Below are 21,654 nucleotides of genomic sequence, written 5' to 3' on the forward strand. Positions count from 1 at the left end.
CCGCGGGCGGCGCCTCAGGGGACGCGGCCCCGCGCGGCCGCCACTGCGCAGGCGCCGCTCCGCCCCGCCGAGCCGAGCCGAGCCGCCACTGCTGTGTCGGCCGCGGCAGATTCGCCATAAAGCGCCGCACGGGGACACGATTTTCCGTGTTGGTTTTTTTTTTTTCCATTTTCCCTCACTCTGTTTTCCAAGCGAACCGCGCTCGGCCCCCGGCGCGCTGTCCCGCTGAGCGGCGATGGAGGCGGCGGCTGCAGGTGAGCGGGGCCGGGCCGGGGGAGCGCGCACGGATCCCCGCGCGGCGGGCGGGGGGAAGTAGTTCCGGCGGGGTTGTGTGACGCTCCTTCCGCACGACAAGTAGTTCCACAGTGGCGGCCGCCCCAGCATCCATGGCCCCGCGTTGCCTGGCGGCCTGAGGGGCTGTGGGGCCGGGGGGCTCCGGAAGCCGCCGGAGGACTCGGGCAGCCTTAGCCTGGGAGTGCTGCTGTGTCCCGGCTGTCCGGCCTGGATCGGGAACAGCTGGAGCCTGGACACCCCATAGGAACTCCACGGGATGTGAAGGGGGCCTGCAGGGAAGCCGGAGAGGGACTCTTGGTCAGGAACTGTAGTGATAGCACAGGGAGTAATGGGTACGAACTGAAAGAGGGGAATTTTAGTCTGATTATGAGGAAGGAATTCTTTACTGTGAGGGTGGTGAGACACAGGAACAGATTGACAAGGAAAGTTGTGGCTGCCCCAAGCCTGGCAGTGTTCAAAGCCAGGCTTGATAAAGCCTTGAGCAGCCTGGTGTAGTGAGAGGTGTCCTTGGCCGTGGCAGGGAGGTTGGGATTTGGATGATCTTTGAGGTCTGTTCAAACCCCTTTCCATCCTCTGATTCCGTTGTTGTGCTCACCTGGGTTTGAAACACAGTGGCTCCTCTGGTAGCCACTCTAAATTGTGTTACCAGCTCAAGGTCCCCACGGTTCAGCTGCAGAAGGCAGATGTTTAAGATGTGTTAAAGATGTTTCCACTGTACTGTGATGTCAGGCCTTCGTGTGCCCTGTATTGGCCTGGCTTTCGTTTGAGCAGTGTATGAAGTTACACAGAGGTGGCAGCCTTAGGAGTGCTGTGGATGTGATTTCTGCCTTTCACAATCCCTATGTGCTGTTGCAGTACAAGTTTGTGATGTCGCAATAATTTAATGTCTGTTAATTACCCTGTATACTCAAATCTGGCTTCTGGTTGTCAGTCCCTGACTTATTTCTACCTGTCCCATGAAGTACTGATGGATAGTTTACAGCTCAAACCACCACTAAGGGGTAATAGCAAAACTCTAAAACTCTGGAAGTTCAACTGCAACATGGAAAAGAACTCTTTATGTTGAGGGTGGCACTGAAACAGGCTGCCCAGGGATGTCATGGAGTCTCCTTTTCTGGAGACGTTCAAAACCCACCTGGATACATTCTTGTGTCACCTGCTCTAGGTGATCCAGCTTTGGCAGGGAGTTGGGCTAGATGACCCTCAGAGGTCCCTTCCAACCCTGTCTTTTCTGTGACTATGAAATGGGATTTTATGCCAAGGATAATTGCACTATCAGGAGACTAACTGACTAAACTGAGTAACAGAATAGCTAACAGGTGCTGTGTTACTTATGGACTATTGCAAAAACATTCCAGGACTGTGTTATATTCTGGGATCCAACCTTTAGTGCAAAATAATTCACTTGCTACTAGTGCCGCTAATAAATTCATATTTATATGAGCACATTTGTCTTAATAAAAAGGGTTCTGAGTGTGGTTGAACCCAGAACTATTGTGAGTGTTCAGTATTTTTGGTATTACTGCTGCTGAGATGTGTCTGACCTTAGATGCATTTCCATTATGGCTGCTTCCAGAAATCAGGTTCAGAGTGTTTCATTCAGTGCATCCTGAAATTGATGACTGATTACGTAGTTTGTGCTTCTACTTTGAGGGGTTCTGAGTGGTTTTGGTGTTTGGTAGTGGTAATATTTTTCGATATTGTGTATTAGTGTGTTTCAGTGGTGCCTTAAGCAATGTTGTCTTTAGCCACATGAGGGAGATCTTAGAACATGAAAATAAAAATGTCTTGCTATAAACATATCTACTATGTGTTCTTTTAATTTTTCTTTAATGATGCAAAAGCTATCCTGTTTCTTTGTTTGATCAAGTGATTATTATACACTGAAAATAATTTCCTAGTTACTTGAATATTCCATTAAATCCATGTTATATCCAAGTCATGAATTTTACATAGTTTAGCCAACATAAATATCTGGAGACAGTTGTCTTATTTTAAAGAACTTTATTTAACTTTTTTTCCAGGAGCATTTGTGAAGATGGTGTGTGTAAAACAGAAAAATACGTGTGCTTTTATTTGCCATCATCAGTTAAACTCACATAGTTTCAAAAGCAAGTTTCTTTTCACAAATACAGTGTCAGACTGGTTAAATACAATGTGTTTCATTTAGGTGAGCCAGAGCTGGGCCTGGGTGAACCTTGAGGAGCTCAGCAAGGCCAAGTTCCAGGTCCTGCAGCTGTGTTGGGGCAATCCCAAGCACAAACACAGACTGAGCAGGGAATGGATTGGAGCAGCCCTGATGAGGGCTTAGGGTGTTGGTGGACACCCCAAGTTGGACATGACCCAGCAGTGTGCTCTGGCAGCCCAGAAACCAAACATGTCCTGGGTGGCATCCAAGGCAGGTGGAGGGAGAGGATTCTGCCCCGCTGCTCTGCTCTGGTGAGACCTCAGCTGCAGTGCTGTGCCCACCTCTGGGAAGGATGCTGTTTGAATGCTGGAAGAACTGAGCTACATTAAAGTTATGCAGTGTTCTTATTGTGATGTGCAAAATATGTCAGCAAGTATTGAATGATTTAGATTTTTAATTTTGTTTCCCTCCTGGCATTTCACATGCCTAACAGCACACAATGGATGTTTAAATAGAGAAGAGTAAGAGGGGGGCAAGCACATAGTGATGCTTGTCCAGAATAGAGATTTAGACTTTCTTATGGGCTTTGCTGAGCCCCAGCCACTGTCTATCAGCTTGGTGCTTCCTGGTCAACTTCTAAAATTCTGGACACCAAGTTGATATGCACCTTGGAGTTGCAGCAGCAGGGAGAGATCAGCTGCAAGGCAGGCAGTTGTTTCAGAGGAATCATGTCCTTCATGACACCTGCTTTTGTAGTTCTTCATTTTACACTTTCCCTTTTCTCCAGTCTTCAGTTACATCCTTCCAGGCAAATAAAAAAAAAAAAAAAAAGAAATCTAATTTATTTAACTGCTCATGTATGGAACTGTGCTATGTTGTTGATCTTCCTTATTTTTGTACCTTTTAAGAATGATGATTATGATTATTACTATTTCAAAAGAGGAACAGTATCCAAAGATATGTGTAAGCCCAGTAAAGATATTTTATGGTTTTTAAATAGGCCTTTATATTATAGGACCATCTCTTTCATAGGTCTGTTTTAGCTCTAAGGTTTTGTTTCTGAGGAGTGCAATTCCTAGCCTTGTTTTGAGGCTGTCTTTAAAATGTTTGCTATAATTGAAAGATCTTTCACAGAAAACCTCCCCAAACCACTATAAAATGACAGCAAATTGAAAAATTTACTTTGCTATGGGCTCACCTTCTTTGAAGGGTCTTTTTCCTATACAGATTACTTTTCATTGCACAGGCTCTTGGGTGGGCCCATTACTGTTGAGATGTTTTAAAATGTTGCTGCATTCTGCTTTTTATTTTTTAAGTTGATAAAATTAGCCTTAATGACCTGCCTCAGTGTTTTTACATTAAATTTGACACAATTTAGATCTTCTTTCCTCATTTTATGAAACTTATATGAAGATGTTATTTTGAAACGAACTGAAAGTTCATTTCAATGCTATTTAGCTATGTTAGATTTTTCCTTCCCTTTTCTAAAATCTTCTTTGATGATTAGCATCAAATATGATGCTTTTAAATAGCCTTCATGCTGCTTTCAAGGATTTAACTTGTCTTGGAAATTGTTTAGTCCTTTTAGTGGTTTGTTTTGTTAAAGATGCTTTTTATCTTTATATAGTTTGCATTGTTGAAGTGAAACACAAACATTTTGCTCTTTATCACTGTTTTAATAGGGCTTTTGAGTAGTACTTTAATCATGGTTACAGAGTAATTCTCAAATAATGTCACTTTGAAAAAGGTCCTGTGTTTTACTTCTGATAAAGTCAAGAACTGTTTCTCCTCATGTGGTTTCCCTGTGTTCTTACTGGGTGAAACAGTCATTAATGGTGTCTAAACATCTAATCTTGGCATCCTGTTCTGTCCTGACTTTTAACCACTCTGCATATGGCTAATTAAAGCCTACAATATATTGTTTTTATCTTTGTGACCTCTTTTATCCCCTCCAGTGTGTCACAGTCATTTGCAGTCGTGTGGTCAGGTTGTTGTAGTGTAGTTCTTACACTGTGCTTTTCTATGCACTGTATTTAAATTCCTCAGGAATTCTGTTACTTGTTAAAATAGACTGTTAATCAAATTTAACCCTAAACTGCTTCCAAAAGGCCTTATTTTTTTTTAAAAATAGTGCATCCTACTTTGTCCTCAATATTTTGGTAGTGCTAATGACCCACTGGCATGACAATAATGTTTATCAGAAGCTTATTTGAATGCATGAATGTCAGTAATCCTTGTTCACAGCTAGGCATTTCAACTTTATTTTTTTAGATTTCTTGCATTACTATATTAGTAGTTAGGTTTACTTTTTGAAAAGCAACTACAAAAACAAACATAAGAAACTGTTTTGTTCTTTCCTGTAAAAAATGTACTAATTTCTTTCTCGTCCTTCATTTGAAAGTAGTCTCTGATTTTTACTGCTGCAAGGGGAATCACCTTTATCTTTGTGGTCTTTTTCACTTGTAACCTACCTCTCAGTCTTAATTTAAATCTATTTTCATACTCCCTTAAATTTTTGCTTGGGTAAAGCCTGGCGCTCCTCCATTTTTATTTCTCGACTTGTAATTTTCTCTTAGTTATATACAGAGCTGTCAGCTCAGTTTTTCTCACAATGGCACCTTCATGAACTCATATTCCAGGCACCCTAACTAACTAGTGTGCTTTTTTGTTTCCAGTCCTAGAATATTTGTATTGTATAAATCATAGAATCTCTGAATGGTTTGGTGTCTTAGTTTAGGGCAAATTAGGGAGGAAAACTCCAAATGGGGATTTTTTTTTTAGGGAAATGCCCCCTCCTCACCAACTGGTCTGGGAAGGAAATGCCCTCTCCCCACTAACTGGTCTGGGAAAGGGAAAACAAGAAAAAAATTCTTTGGAGAGAAGTGGAAAAAGCTGTTTATTTAACAGAAATTGAATAATATTAAATAATAAAACTTCTCGCTGTTCGATGGATGGCAAGTCTAGGAAGAAAAGTCCTTTTCATGTGGTGTAGCTCGGCTCGCTCTGTCCCTTATCGGTCCTTTTGGCGCTGGAAAAGTGCCGAGGCCCAGGCCCCGGTGGGCCGCAGGCCTGAGCTCCCGGGGTTTGGCTGGGTGTTCAGGCCAGAGCAGGCTTGCACAGATCCAAGAGAAAAAAAGGAGGAAAAAACCAAAGGTCCAGGGAACTCCTCTGCCTCAGCTAGCTAAAACTAACTAAAAGCCAGAGAGAAGCTCTGTCCCGCTGTCTGTCCGTGCTGCAGACACCACAGTCCAGGAGCGGGGTGTGTGGGAGTGATGTTTTTCTTTAACACAAACTGCGCGCTTCTTCTTCCCCCTCTCTTGCTCTCAAAGCCAGTCTTAAAGGTGCAGAACTTAATATATAACATAAACCAGACGATTGGGGATACCAGTATCATAAAGTCACCCCAGGACATTTTGGTTGGCAGGGACCTTAAAGATCACTCAGTTGCTTAGGACCCCATCCAGCCTGGCCTTGAACACTTCCAGGGATGGGGCATCCACAGCTTCTCTGGGGAATCTGTTCCAGTGCCTCACCACCCTCACAGGAAAGGTAGAAATTTTAAACTATATTGTTTCTTAATCATAAACATTCACAAATTTCAGTGTAATTTAGTCTTGTATGCAATGTCTGAGAGTCTCTACAGATGTAGGTTATTGAGTAAACCTCACTTACAGCCTGGTTAGGAAAAATGGTGAATGTATATATGACTGGGTTTTCCATAAAACCATATTAAATGGTATTGATTTTAGCATCATCTTTTAGTTTTTGCAGGAATGCATCATGTAGCATTGCTGTAGCAGTCTTTCTCAATGTTAAAATAAAGTTTGTGGCACTTAAATAATGCTAATTAAATTGCTGGATTTTAGTTAGCATCTAAGAGTGAGAACAGTCATGGTCAGGGGCTGCTCTTCTTTGATTGAACGCTTTCTGCAGGGTTGGTTTTGTCTCAGCTGTCATTTTGTGCTGGTGAATTAAGAAACTGTTGCTTACTGTTTAGAATTGCCTGAATTCAGGCAAGGAAAACCTAAAATAGCTTTTGATTCTCCACCTGCTGCTTCTAGTAGAGTTAATTTGTTGCTTTTGAGCACAGGGTTCTCGTGGTGCTGCTGTTCTAATGGTAGCAAATAGTTTGGTTTATAGACTTTATGTGCTTCTTTTTTCTTTAACACTTACCAAGGATAAAGCTTTTGATTATATGAAAATAATGGTTAAAATGTTATGTGGTCTGTAGAAAGTAGATTTTAAGTGGAATAACAATGGCACGAAAAAAAAACCAAACCAAAAACGTGGGTCTTGGAGTGAATCAATAAAAATCAGAGATACACTGTAACATGCTTGTGAAATTTTGTATGTTTGAGATGGCTTTGAAAATGAAAAGCCTCTAACATACTCCAAGGGGTAAGATCTGATAAGTATTTTTAAAATATTTGACAGTAGTACAGGCTATCATAATTTCTTCTCCTGTATTTGCCCATTCTTTTATGTTCAGTTGAAACCATTTTGTTACTAAGAAATAGTGTTACTTGTCTTAAACAAAAGTTAGTGGCTTTTTACTTGCTGGTTTCATATTAACTGGTACCTCACATTTCATTGCTTCTCCTTAAATAGAAAAAGTCTTGTTTATTGTTCTTAAACACTTCAGTATTTTACATTTGTGTGTGAAAAGTTCTTTTACAAAACAAATAATTTGATTGGAATAGTTGTTCCCACTTTTTATTGTACTTCATATCTGTACAGAAACAGCAGAAAGAGGAAAAAACCCAAAAAGCCTAACAAGACAAGTCCTAGTGTGAGGAGTAAGATTTTTAATTGCAGAAAGTTCCTGTTAAGAATTTGATGGTGATGAGCCAACAAAGTTTGTTTCCGCTCTGTAATAAGTTTAGAAGGAAATAAATAATTATTCGTATTCTGAACTTCTTTGCTGTGTATTTTAGTTAGTAGAAGGTATAGTATTGTAGTTAATAGAGGGTTGACCAGATGCATAGTTATTGATTGTATCATCTTTTTCCACAGGCCAGCAGATAACCAGTGACTTTTTACTTTTGTATTTAATTGTGGAGTTCTAATTCCTTTTGAGAGCTGCAGAACTTCAACTTACAGAAGTTGTTAACTCTTGCCTGCTTTGAAAGGAAAGGTGGAAAGTTTTGGATCCATTAGAATGATTTAGGGTATATAAATACAGATTTGTGTCCTTGCTCTGTGTGTCTTGTAAAAGTAGTTATTAAAAATAAAACAAAACAATACCCAGCACTTCTTTTTATGCAAAATTAAAGTTTTTGGTTATTTAAAATTGATTCTGCAATAGGTTTTGTCATACAGTGGTTAAAAGTACATATGACAATAATATATTCCTTGATTCCCCTAAGTATGGTTCATTTCAATGTCTTTCTAAGACAAGTGCTTCTTTCTTGCTCCTTCCCTCTTCCCCACTCCAACTTTAAAGCAAAACAGGATAGATACTGGTTATGCCTTGTGAAGGGGATTGGGAATCAGGGAATCTGCTTCCTAGTCTGTAGCTTGCCCTTTGTTTTTAGTAATCCATTTGTTAAAACTCCTTTTGCTGTAAATATACTTAGTGTGAGTGAAAAAAAAACCCTCCTAATTAAACAATATGCTGAGGGTTTTGGAGGAATTAGAAAAAAAAAAAGGCTTCGCTTGCATTATAGCTTAATTTTCCACATAGTCAATTAAGAAGAAAATTATTGGTATTATTTATTTCAGTGTATATCTAGCACATTTTATAGGGGCATACTGAAGATAATGAATTGCCACAAAGCATGTTTAGTGAACAGAATGTCCCAGATTGGTTTTGGTTGAATTTCCTGATGTTTGTGTACCTGCATACTTGATTACTGTTCCTTTCTTTCTCTGCATATTTAATTGCTGCCTAATTAATTGCTCTGTTGATTTCCTACATAATTAATTATTCACTAATTAGTCATTGATTCCATGCATAGTTAATTACCTTACTCCTTATTTGATTTTTACACTTAATTGACTATAATTCATTGCTTTATTGCTACACTGCCTAATTAGCAACTGCGTAATCAATTATTGTTTGTTTACTCCATACTTGTTTAGTCTGGTGATCAGCAGAGTTTTTCCTCTGCTCTCTGACTCCTTTTCCAGTCATACTTCCCAAAATAATTTCTTCTGTTTGGTTTCTTTCTCACCTCTGAGTAAAGCTCATCTGTGTGTGCTCCTGGTGCTTCCTGCAGCTTCACTGGGACTCCCTGTGCTCTGCCACCTGGGCTCTTCATGTCTGGCTTTGGGTGGCCGTGGTGTTCAAGCACTTTAAACACTCACAGAGGCTTCTGGGGATTCTTCTTGCTCCTCTGTCCCTCCCCAAGTCCTCCCTGCAGGGAGTGAGAGATAAAGTGGTGTGTGAATACTGATTGCAGGTCTTGAAGGAGGAGACAAGAGACAGAACACTGAGCCTGAGCTTCTAGGGAAAATAGCCAGCAGGTCAGGAAGCAGAAACGATGACAAATAAAACCTCAAAACATAAATGTAGAAATGCCAGCTAAATCATTTGGTTAAATGTTAATCAGTTGGTTAAATGTTCAGGTAAATGTTCCTAGGTTTTATTTTGCCTTTACATTTAAAGAGAAGAATTGTTATCTGCTGGGTCAATAACAGGCTTCATGCCCTCTTAAAAAAAAAAAAAAGGAATATTGCTAACTAGAGCAGAACTAGTTCAAATGTTCAAAGGAACATTTCAACATACTGCAATCAAAACAGAAATATCTGTGTGCTCAAGACAGCAGAATGCCTGAGAATGAGCCCAACCAAGCTCCTAAGAACACGTTGATTGTACCATACACTTAAATATCTGCTTGTGTGTAATAAGAGGATATTTCGAAAAACAGGGGCAGTATTGGAGTTGTTTTTTCAGATGTTTTGAAAGAGATGAAGGCATAGCCTGCCTGTTAGTTTTGAGTTGTGCTTTTGTTCCATTTCAAGTGCAAATACCTGTAAAAGAGACACCTCTGCTGCTCTCAACTTTCAGGACTCCTTAAATAAAAATTTTTTTGGGTGAGCTATATAATTAGTGTGTTGTAAAGGAAGTGGAATAATGTTCAGTAGGGGAGCCCTTAGGTTTATTTTAAAATTAGGTCCCAAAATGCAGCTTCCCTGTCCTCTTACCCTCAGATACACCCCAAAGTTCACAAACTATAACTTTATTTCTGTACTTACTCAGTACAGAAATCTGTATTCTGGTTTCACTTGTACCTCATAAATGCTGCTGAACAAAAATTCCAGTTTTGTTTCAGAGGGTTTATGTTCCTAATTTTCCATAGGAAAGTGGAGGGAGAGTAGCAATTGAAACCAGTCTCTGGGCCAGAACTTCATACATGGAGCTGGAGAACAAGTGTGCTGTTAAAATTGGTTTCAGTTGCTGTTAAATTTCAAATTGCTGTTATAATTGATTGTTTCTTGGTTTCATTGGACCCTGAAGGGAGTAGGGACTCTTCAAAAATCAACCATTAAACCAAAAGACTGCAGTATTAGAAAACAAAGTCCTCTGAATTTGTCTGGCCAAAATTTTGGAGTTTTTTTAAATCTGGGATTATATTAATCCTTACATTCTTGAGGGTTTGTTTTTACATTACACTTCAAGTACCTGCGAATTAAAATAGAAAGCATAAAGCTTTGCCTAAAAATTTTGTCAAATTTCTGTTTAAAGCATTGACCAGGGGGAGTTTTAATGACTCTTCATTTGCTCCTGCTTCTTGGAAGGTTTTTAGTTTGTTATTGGGTTGGGTTGGGTTTGTTTGTTTGTTTTTCTTAAATCAACAGGAACTTTTCATGGTACTCGATGAGGATGTTACATCTTACATAAAATTTTATCATGTATTTAAAAATATATAAAATTATAATGATGTTTGAGGCTGTAAGGGGAAAAAGGTCTAAATTGTTCTTCTTCCTTTTGTGCCACATTAAAACATTTCTAAGATTTCAGCTAGAAGAAATTTTTTGCCCTATCAGGATCTAGCTAGGAGTTGACCCATTCCTTAAATTAATTTATTTGGGGATGTATTATGGATGTGTTCCTTTAGTGATATAACATTCATAATTTCACCTCATTATATGCCTGTTATATGTCTTAAGTAAATTATAGTTATTATATATATATAGTAACTAATTTAAATAATTATATAATTATAACTGTAATATATAATATATATTATAATTATATAGATTGAACCAAAATCCCAGTAACTCATGGTAAGATAAATAACTTACATTTGAAAACGCTGATTCCTTGTTTTTAAACTTGTTTTTTTCAGGGAGCAATTCCATCTTCATGTGTAAGCTCTGTAACTTATTTTCACCAAATAAGTCCGAGCTGTTGTCTCATGTCTCCGAGAAACACACAGAAGAAGGGACCAGTGTGGATGACATTGTGATTCCTCTCCAACCTCTAACAGTACCCAGAAACACAAGCAAAGATGGAGAAGGTACATTCATAAATTGAGAGGAACGTCATTTTCAGCGTTGCTTATTTTTTAATAAAACCTGTGGTGTGATGACTCTGCATTGTGTATAGAATTGTTTCTCTAGTTTTTATAAGCACTGTACAACTGCCACCCCAAATCTCATTCAGCATGGAATAGATCACATGAACAGATGTGGATAAACTCATGTCTTAGGGAATGATGACATTGATTCATTAATTTTCAGTGTCAACTATAGCAAAGTTTGCTTCCTACAGCTTTAATCTGAGCTGTGAAATAGCAGTGGGAAGATTGTCTACCAGCAGTGGAAAGCAATCAGGACACCATGGGTGAGAGGGTGTCTTGAGGCTTAGGTGTCCTTTTTGAGTTGTTTGACTTGTTTGTTGTGATTCAGGTAATGTCAATAGTTCTATTCCAAAAAGGAAGTGGCACAATTCATAATTTATAACTGTGTTTTGGTAGTAAAATGCTGCTGGTAAATAAAGCAGTCAGAGGTTGAATGAGTTACATAAAAATGGTACTGTTCAATGCAAGAAGTTACATTCATTCCTTTCCATTTTTAACTGATCATAATTGCCTAATATCCTTTGGAACATTAGCAATGGGTTCAAAAGAATTCAGACTTTTATCTTCTTTTATTTCCTTACTGAGTAATGGATTTATATTGTTGGCAAACCTCTTATTTAACACAAACACTAGTATTTTTCAATCATTATAATTTCTGGATTTTAAAAACTATGTGTTTATGGATCAACCACCCTCTAATATCATACATTCAAGAATTATTTTGGTGTTAACATATGTATGTGATGTTTCTTTGCTTATTTACCAGCAGTAATTCAGTAGTTTTATTAACTTCATCAGTATAAGAAGATATTTCTAATAATGGTCATACAGTATTTTACTAGAGCTGATGTCTCCTCAGGTGTCTGGTGAGGAAAAATCTGTCCAGATTATTATTTCACACAATGCCCAAAATTACCAATGTATCAAAAGATGATGAATAAATTTCTAATCAGGTTTCAAAATGTCATTCTAATTTTATTTTAGTTGCACAGAATTAATTCCTTAGGCAGGAGAAATGAATTTTCCTTTCTCAGATCTTTGTTTCCTGTTACCCCTTCACTACATATGCTGTGATATGTTTCTGAGCACAGTGAGACTGATACCTTGTCATATTCTTATTAATTTTAGTAAAAAGGCTCTTCTGTAAACTTCTCTTTGCATTTTTGTCAGGAGTAACCACACCTTTTGTATTGTAAGTGTTCAGCATGTGTTGTACATTCATGAGAATAGTTTGTAATTACCATTATGATCTAAAGCAACAATAATTAGAGATAAATTGCTTTTAGGAAAATAACTCTGCAAATCTTATGCAAAATATAACATTTTAAGTTATGTATTCATAATTTACCTTTCTCATTATTCTTGGTGAATACTTTTACTCATCTCATGTGCTCATATGGTGCTACCTTTTTCAGGTTATGTAGCCCAACTCTTTGCCATCTACTGTCAGTAAGAATGTCAAGGTAAATTATTTTTCCATAGTTTCCGTGTTACATTCTAGGCATTCTTTAACATTTCTCCTTTCCCATCATACAGATTGATAGGAGAAGAGAGTTCTGAAGTCCCAGAATTATCTTCTGTGTTCCATTTAAAAAAAAAAAATATGGTATTCTACAGCTGAATGTAGGATTTGGAAAGAGCTCTTTAAAAGCATCAATTATTCCCTCCTGCAATGGCATCTGCTATATTAGAATATATAGCAGAATGGAATCTTCTATTTTATAATAAAATAGAACTTAGAAAATTTATAGTATACAATTATTTTTCTGTGAACCAGTCTTTGTAGTAATTCAATATTGTCACTGAATGGTGAAGTAATTGGTGAATGACAGCCTTAGAAATTACAACTTTTAGTAGTTGGTGACTAGTAGATGAACATCTTCTTGTCCTTTGAAAGTGTAATTTCTCTTACAAGTATTTGTAAATACTATAGCAACCTCACAATTGGTATATAAGAGTGAATGCTGAGTTGCTGATGGAGCTCTTTATTCTGCCTGAGTAATAAATTAATGATTTTATGAATACTGGCGACAAGTAGAGTGCTAGGCATGTAGTAGTTATTACTCTACTGTTATTTTATTTACAGTACTCCCTGCTAGATTTTGTTTAGTCATGCCACTTTCCCATCATTAAGCTATGATCTGTTTAGAGTTGATTTGTCCTAAACATTTTGGTATGACAGTGTTAAATTTTTTTATCAAGGGGTACCAAAGGTACCATGGAGATGTTGCTGTTATACATCTATGCACAGTCACATTTTGTCCAGCACTGGAGTGTGACACGTGTCTTTGGGAAATTACAGGTCTTTACCTGCTAATTGTAGTCACTCATACTCCAGTTTTGCATTTTATAGTTCTGCACAATGGTCTCCATTTCCTTCAAAGTGCTTGTCAAAACTCAGCTTTCTTTTCCTTCTGCTTAGTCAGATTGGTGAGGATCTGTGGGAGAGCATCAATGGCTTCATCTGTCCATACTGTTATTACCTGATGGATTGTTGTTTGTTTTGGGCTATATCTGGATTATGGGATGCATGGCTCTGTTGGTTATGAAACCTGGAAGAAAGTTACAGTCTGTGTATCATCATTTCTTTCCTTCAAGGAGTTTACCTCATTAAGGTCACTTAAAACCATGGTGTGTGCATCAGCCTCATCCTTTCCTGGACACAGGATGTAGCCAGAGCCTGCATTCACACCTGAGGGACCGGAGGTGTTGCAGGTGCCATGATACAAACACAGAACAGTAACAGAATAAGGCTGAGGATGAGATTTCCATGCATGCATTTGTGTGACACTGTGTGCAGGAGATTCTGAATACAGCCATGTGCTGTAACTGATGAAATGTAAGCTTTTTATTTGTAAGCTCATAAGCTTATGACATTTGAGGAAGGATTCATGTTGCATAATGCATCAACCTGTTGAATATGATCAGGAGGCTCTGGTGACATTTGCACAAGCGTTTTGTGACTTCTGACAAACTTTTTGTATTAAATAGATTGATTTGGGGAAGCTTATGTGAACAATTCCTATGAAGGACCAGTATAAAAATAGACACACAGTTCATTTCATTATTCTTTTTGAAGTGTCTTTTTTATATCTTTGAGAAGATAATTATACAGCATAGCACAGAATGTCTTCCCTGGATATTGCCATTGCTCATCCAATAGCAGTCAGCATAGAGATTGGTTTCAGTCAGTCTTTAATGAGTGCAAAATGCCCAGAACTAAGTTGTTCTTGAGGGAACAGGATCTTAATTCAAAATCTTTTTAATGACCAATTTGAAACTTCTATTTATCACTAAGCCATCCTTTAAATAAGTGATGGTCTTTTTATTATTTATTTACTACTTTATTTTTATACTTTATTTAAATGCTACTTTATTTTTAGCAGTGAAATAGATTCTGTTTTCTAAAAAGTTATATTTGATTAACTTGGTTATGTACTGGCAGATGAATGACAATGTTCTGCTATTAAATTACTGTGTGTTATTGATCTTAGGTGGTTTGAGCTGGAATTTGTATAATGCAGTGTGAAGAGCTCGCTGGGGGCAGGCTGGGTAGAGAGACAGCTGGAATTTGTGGTTATGTGCCTCATTAAAAATGAAATTCTGGCATTGTTAACTCAAAGTAGCTTGAGATAAGCTCTGTCCTGGAAAAATGAAACCAAGAAGCAAGGAAAAAAAATGACTGTGATAAGCCTCACAAGTCCTGGGGAGCCCTCCTGTTCCTGTGTTTGTTGCTGCCTGCCTCTTGCCACTAAACCTTTTAAATGGTTGAGGACTGCTGTAAATTCTCCTACTGGTGGACACATTTGCAAATTATAAGATTTGCACATTCTTTCTTTATTTGCCACACCATTAATAGTCAGTGTTAAGAGCTGCAATTTTGTAAGCCGTAGCAGAGATTCCATCACCAGCCATCTAAAGGAGCAGTTTTCACATTTCCACTTGCATGCAAGATTTTGTTTCAATTTCTGTCTTAATGTGAAAGTGCTCTTCCGTTTCCCATTAAATTTGCACTAAAACAGTCAGGAAGAAGCATCTCTTTGACCTGATTTCTCTTAATTTATTTTTGTTGGGTAATCTGATGATTGCATTGTAAAGGAATGAAAAGAATATCATACACAGAGAATATGGTGGTTTCATTAATTTTTCCAATCCTTGGATTTAACTATTTTGTAGTAGTCTGACCAGCATCCACATCTGTATTCTTCGTGTTGGACAGTTAGCAAACTGTGGCCTTTTGACGGGTTGATGTAAAGATAATTGTTTTAATTGGTAAATTATAATAAAGATAATTTGTTTTAATTGGTTTTTAATTTCTTGCTGTGATGGATGGATATCAAAATAATATGAATGGTAGCAAAGAAGTTTTGAGAGCACTGAAATCACTCCTTTTTGGTTGATAATTGACAAAACTACTTTTGCTAGAGTAGTGTGAAAGTTCAGGACCCTGTGGAGGTTTGAAAAAGGTTATGGGAAACAGTTGCTTTTTTTCTATTCATAATAAGGTTTTTGGGCAGTTTCATTACATTTATTTAAGCAGACAGGTATCAGTCACTCATATAAGAAAACAGAATGCTTTCTATTTCATTTGATAGTAATTACATGGTTAACTCAAAGCTGTGGTGTCTGAATGTGGGGTTTTGTTTGCCTGGTATGTTTTAGCGAAATGCTGAATAGGTTATGAATAACATGATGCTACCTTCTCCTGTTCTCCTGCATCATCTTCCTTTAACATTGTTTGAGTCATTTATTTTTCCATATCCTCTAAATCAACCAACTCAATAAGGTCTTTCACCACCTGTACTTGAAAAGTTTTTGTGGTTTGGGTTTTTTTTAATATTCTCTCTTTTCGTGTTTTTTCAGACATCGTGTTGTCAATCTCAATTTATCAGTATCTGTGATTCAGCAGTGATGAGAGAAATCTTAAGCAGAAAATACAGTTTATGTTGTCACACGTTTCTGTGCACTACATGTCATGGATTTCAATATTTCCTCTACAGAAATATGGAAATGTAAAATTATATTGTATTTATTAAGAATTGTGGATGGCTTCTGATTTTAATTAAGGAAACATTTTTCTGCATGACTTCTGGAATTTATTCGTTACCAACAATTTTTATGCCAGCTTTTGGCTAGAAAGTGCTGACAATCAAGAACCACAGAAAATATTAGGGAGTAATAGTTCACTATATTAAAAGGACAATGAGATTTTGGTTCTTAAGCATACATTGTTTTTCTGATTACATCTCAATACCTAGATAATTAATTTGACAATTATTTAAATTAAAAAGCTTTTTGTAGTGTTGAAACAGTACAAAGCATTTTTGTAGAATACATGTGCTGATAGAGTTATAGTGCAGTCCAGAAGAGAGCTTGCAGTGTAATTAAGTAAAACTGTGGCACTTTGACATCTCAGTAACACAAATGTTATTGCTTTGCAGCTACCAGAAATGCCAGCAAATACCACTGCTTGAAATAAGTTTGTGTGATGCTAACCTTTTTTTCATTTTTTTTTTTGGATAACTCCTCTCAAACTTGATTTAAGGCATCTATTTTTCAAAGATCAGAAGGATATTAGCAAATTAGCTGTGAAGTTTAATTGTAGTTTACTTTAAACTTCAATTTGCTTTTCTAGAGCTTCTCGTAGCAAAGAGGAAAAGGGGCAGACCAAAAGGGTCCACTAAGAAGCTTTGTGTGGATGAAGATGTGGCAGAAAACAACCCTGTTCCAAGCAAAGAGACCCCAGCTGGGACAGAAGAAGGCCTGGAACCGTCTGAAGTCTCACCAGGCAGCCTGGAATGCAGGAAATGCAATCGGAAATTCTCCAACACGCGTCAGCTGACTAAACACATCTGCATTATTGTTCTGAATGAAGGAGAAGAAGAAGGAGATGGAGGTAAGAAAACATCCAGCAAAAATACTTGAAAAAATACCATGATGTTCCCACCATGAGACCTGGCTTGGAATCCCCAGTGCTGGCTTTAAATGGAGTGGAGTTGTCTGTTCCTTGTAAAACAAAAAAGCAAAACCGATTTTAGGTGAGGTATTTAAACTTCTTTCAGAGTGATCAAACTGTTTATTACAGTAATGATTGTCTTACAACTCCCTGAAAGTCTTGTTTTGCATTAGCAACTGTTCTGTTTCTCACAAAGTGCATTGTAGCTTTTCAGTGAGAAGTGGTATAGGCCATGCAGGTGAGTATCACATGTAGGTGAGGAAGGACAGTCCTGTACAGGTGTTTCTGTCCTGTGACTTGGGAAATCTGAATTCTGTTCTCTTCTCTTGATAGAGTTTGCTTTTCTGGATGGCTTCTTTAACTGTACTTTTACTTGCTTTTACTGTATAAATAATAGTATTAAACACTATTAAACACAGTTAAACACTAAAAACCTCAAACAAAGCTTTATTGTCTTTGGCATAGGAGAGTCCAGTGTTTAAATTTAGCTTTAATATTGATTTGGATATATTCAACCTCTCAAATGTTTAGTATAGAACACAGCAGAATGAAGTAATTTTCAGCTGTAAGGAACCAATGACCATCCCACCTAACTGCCTGACCAATTCAGGCTGACCAGCAGTTAAAGCTGCTGCTAAGAGCATTGTCTGAATGGTTTCTTAAACCCTCATTGACCTGGGGCATCGAACCCCAATCTATTTAAAAAGACAGCAGTAAACATTCATTCAGAATAGAGTAGTTGAAGGGACATACAGTAATCATCTCCTCTACCTACCTGTTTAAATTTTCCCTAAGGTGAATGTCCCATGCATAGAAAGCAATAACTTAGTCCAAATTACCTTAACTTTTTGGGAGTTTTGTGTTGATGGTAAAATTCAGGTTTTGCTTTTCCTACAGTTGCTCAGTATGATATTGTGGATTTTGCCTGTAGACAAAATTTGCCATTGATTTTTTTTCAAGTTTTCTGTTACTCTTTCCAGTCTGTCACAATTATACACAACTAGTATGACTATTTTATTTTCATTGATATGTAGAGTTTAACTTCTGTGGCAAAGTTTAATTAAAATAAGCTTAGAATATGTTGATAGAGCAGAGAAACTCCTGCTTTGGTAAAGTACCTGGTTATATTTTACTGTCATCAGTGGTATAATTTTTTAAATACACAAAATGACAGTTGCTCCAGCTGTCTCACCTCTGACATCTCAAGTGTCCATGCCCTCTGCTGTTTATACTAGATCCAGTGTTCATATTTGCATTATTTTAGAAATGTTGCCTTTTCTAATGTCCTTTTGAAAAAAACTCTCAGGTCAAAGTATAAATTCGAATTACCTTTTCTTGACCTGTTACCTCATTAGAGCTCCTAAATTTTATCTTCATTGGTTTCTCTACAAAACACACTGGCAAATTTTCTGGACTAAATTGCTCATCTTTTTCCTTCTTCATAAAGAAAATAGCCTCAGTTTTGGGCAGATGAAACATTTTTTGCTTATTTCCTGGTAAAAGCAAAACAGTCAAGCAAAGTCAAACAGTCAAGCAACAAATGACTTGGGGTCACCAAAACAGGGGTTTCCAATTTTTTGAAGCTTTCTATCTTGACTGCAAACTGTGAAGGTATTGGGGGCTGGTTTTATCCTGAAGACATAATTCTTCCTTGGAATACATCTGGGAAATTCACTCTTCAGCTGTCTACAGATTGCTGTCCCATCACAGGAAAACTTTTCACTTCTACCTTTACCATATGAACTGTTTGAGACAACTTTTCAGTTTCTCAGTATGTAGATGAAAGTAGCATGTGCATTATTATTTTCCTCTAAGAACGTGTGAATACAGTCAGTACCTCAAAACTGTAGAACAGGCAAGAACAGGATGTTGTCTGCTTAGGGTTCTCTATAATAGTCTCTATAATATTCCTCAAACTTTTGCATTATCACAGAATCAATAAGTTTGGAAAAGCCATCCAAGGTCATTGAGTCCAGCTGTAAACTCAGCATGACCATGTTTTCCACTAAACCACGTCCCCAAGTGTCACATCCGCAGACCTTGTGAACGTTTGCAGGGATGCTGAGTCTACCCCTTCCTTGCACAGCCTGTTCTGATGGTTGCTCTTTTTCAGTTAAAAAATTTTCCTAATATCTAATCTAAACCTCCTTTGGCACCACCATTTCCTCTCATCCTGTCACTTGTTACTGTGAGAAGAGGCTGATCCCCACCTGGCTACAGTCTCCTTTCAGGGAGTTGTAGAGAGTGATAAGGTCCCCCCTGAGCCTCCTTTTCTCCAGCATGAACACCCCCAGCTCCCTCAGTTGCTCCTCAGACTTGTGCTCCAGCCTCTCAGTCCTTCTTGTACTGAGGGGCCCAAAACTGAGCACAGGATTAAGGTGTGACATCACCAGTACTGAGTACAGGGGTACAGTCCTTGTCCTGGTCCTCCTGACCACATGAATTTGGATACAAGCCAAGGTGCCATTTGCCTTCTTGCCCACCTGGGCACATGCTGGCTCATGTTCAGTCAGTGTTGACCCACAACAATTCCAGGTCCTTTTCTGCCCAGCAGTTTTCCAGCCCTCTGTCCCCAGCCTGGAGCATGGAGCAGTTGTGACCCAGGGGCAGGACCTGGCACTTTGCCTTATTGAACCTCATGCAGTTGGCCTCAGTCAATTGATCCAGCCTGTCCAGATCCCTCTGCAGAGCTCCCCTGACTAGTACCATGGCATAAGGTGTTTTTTTGCTGTTCTGCTCTTTTCTTAATGTTTCCTTTATATTATGGTTGATTTTTCTGACTCCTGTTTACTATTAAACTTAGGTTTTCAGGGAAGTATTTAGAAACACAGGCAGATCTTTCTTCTACTCAAAGAGTTAATTTAGAACCCATCATTTTATCAATATTCTTTTTTTTCTTGAATCCACTGTTGCCAGTGTTTTTAGAGCTGGATGGAAGATTTTATTGAAAGTCTTAGAATCTTTCAGAAATACATCTGCTTCTGCATGTCAGAAACAGTTCAAAATATATGGCTAAAATTCACAAGAAGCTTTGGCTGAAGGTTCTTCTCACTTAGTATTTGACATTTTACCTATTCTATAAAGGTTGTTTTTTTTTTTCTTTTATCCATGTATTTTCTAACTTAAAATAACTTTTATCTGTTTTTTTTAATGCTTCTGAGACTTTCTATAGTTTTAAAATTTATACCACTTTCTCATGTTTTTAATTTCTTGCAAAGCTTAGCATTCTATGGGGATCTGATTAATAATCACATGTTTTCACTTTACACTGTGGCTGACTGTGATGGAGTTAACTTTCTTCATAGCAGCTCATATGACACAGTGTTTCACACTTGTGACCAAAATAATGTTTTAGCTATTGCTAAAATATGCTAAGTATGAAAACATTGAAAAGATATGTATTTATAGTTATTCTGTATAATAGTGTTTATTCAGAGAAATCTAATATATGTTTTGAACTGGAGCTCAAATATTCATAGAACTTTCCAAGTAATAAAATGTTTTGCTGTCTTTTATAGGTCGACAAGAAAAGTGTTGAAATGCCTAACATAACGGACATTTAAAATAAATAAATCACTAGAAAATGCTAGTTGAAGCTAGAGTTGAAACTTCATTGAACTTGCACATGTATTGGTCAGAGGAATAACCTATGGATGCAGTGGGACTCTGCTGTTCCTTGCTTCTGTAATTAGTGATCTGCATTGATCTCTGAGATCAGTGACTCACTGATAGTTCTGCTCTTTCCAGTCACCAGGCCTTACTGGTTACTGACATCCTTTGTGCATCTAATTTGATCCTCTGAACTATAATGATTGCTTTCAACTTGTGGGCCCATTCACTAAAACAGCAATTAAAAAATAAAATAAATAAATAAAAATTTAAAAAAAAAAAAGGGTTTTTTTTTCAGCTCCAGGATTCCCAAAAAGCAGCTCCTCAGCTGGACTGGAAAAAGGAAAAAAAAAAAACCAAAAGTCTTGTGGGGAGAAATCACTTACCAGTTACCACCACAGGAAAAACAGACACAACCTGGGGGAATTAATTTATTACCAATCAAATCAGAGGATAATGAGGAATAAACCCAAATCTCCATGAGTAAAGCCAAACTGTAGCCCCCTGCTACCAAAACATGAAAACATGGCCACACAAACCCAGTGTGCAACACAGGTTGAAAAAAAAAAGTCTGTTGTGTTTCCCTCTGTACATGCTTAGTAAATGTATTTTTTCATAGAAGGCTTATTTGCCTAAGCAGGTTTCTGTTTTGTAAGCTAAACTGTGTGTATACCTGTTTCTGTTTCTTTTTGGTTAAACAAAATTAAAAATTCCGGCTAATGATTTGGATCTGGCTGGCAGGATACAAGAGAGGACATTTAATGCCAGGGAATGGCATTAGGGGGTAGACAGATTACAGTCCCTTCTCTGGAGTGAAACATTCAATCCTACTGAAGTGGGAGCCTACATATATCTTAAAGATGTCACTTTTGGCCTTAGTTTAAAATGGTTTTACCATCAGCTGGATTCTAATTTAAATTAATTCTTCCTGCAAGTAGAATGTCATTCTGTTGAGGAGAAACAATTGCCTGTGTTTATTTTAAATGGCCAGTTCACTTTTTTTTTTCCAAGCTGCTCTCCTGCTGCTATGAAATATCACTTTTTAAAGGTTAAAAAGCAGTAATTTGAATGAAGAGTAGTTTAAAAACATGCCAATTAAGGCTGTGTAGCTATGCCTGCGAAATGTTGTACATCCAAGTAGA

The 21,654-nt window shown here is 37.8% G+C and overlaps 1 protein-coding gene and 1 long non-coding RNA gene across 8 annotated transcripts in view; one reads left to right on the forward strand and one right to left on the reverse strand.

The window, feature by feature from the left end:
- The first annotated feature begins 8 nt into the window (after nt 1–8).
- Nucleotides 9–21,654, forward strand: part of ZFAT (zinc finger and AT-hook domain containing) — a 73,766-nt gene continuing 52,120 nt past the window's right edge. For 2 of the 7 annotated variants that reach the window (XM_086878313.1, XM_086878326.1), the window contains exons 1-3: nt 9–254; nt 10,714–10,884; nt 16,583–16,843. In XM_086878313.1, the coding sequence (XP_086734439.1) occupies nt 236–254; nt 10,714–10,884; nt 16,583–16,843 (451 nt within the window). In that variant the 5' untranslated portion in view covers nt 9–235. Of the gene's footprint in view, nt 255–343; nt 627–7,435; nt 8,888–10,713; nt 10,885–16,582; nt 16,844–21,654 lie in introns of those variants that run through there. The other 5 variants (XM_086878358.1, XM_023921555.2, XM_086878336.1 and 2 more) reach the window with 5 other exon arrangements.
- Nucleotides 2,284–8,713, reverse strand: LOC147655283 (uncharacterized). Its single transcript, XR_015283617.1, has 2 exons — nt 8,596–8,713; nt 2,284–3,223 (listed from the first exon to the last, which is right to left on the reverse strand). It is a non-coding gene; the product is annotated as an uncharacterized LOC147655283 (long non-coding RNA).

Source organism: Cyanistes caeruleus, chromosome 1 (assembly GCF_971803275.1).
Source record: "Cyanistes caeruleus chromosome 1, bCyaCae1.hap1.1, whole genome shotgun sequence".
Taxonomy (NCBI): Eukaryota; Metazoa; Chordata; class Aves; order Passeriformes; family Paridae; genus Cyanistes; species Cyanistes caeruleus.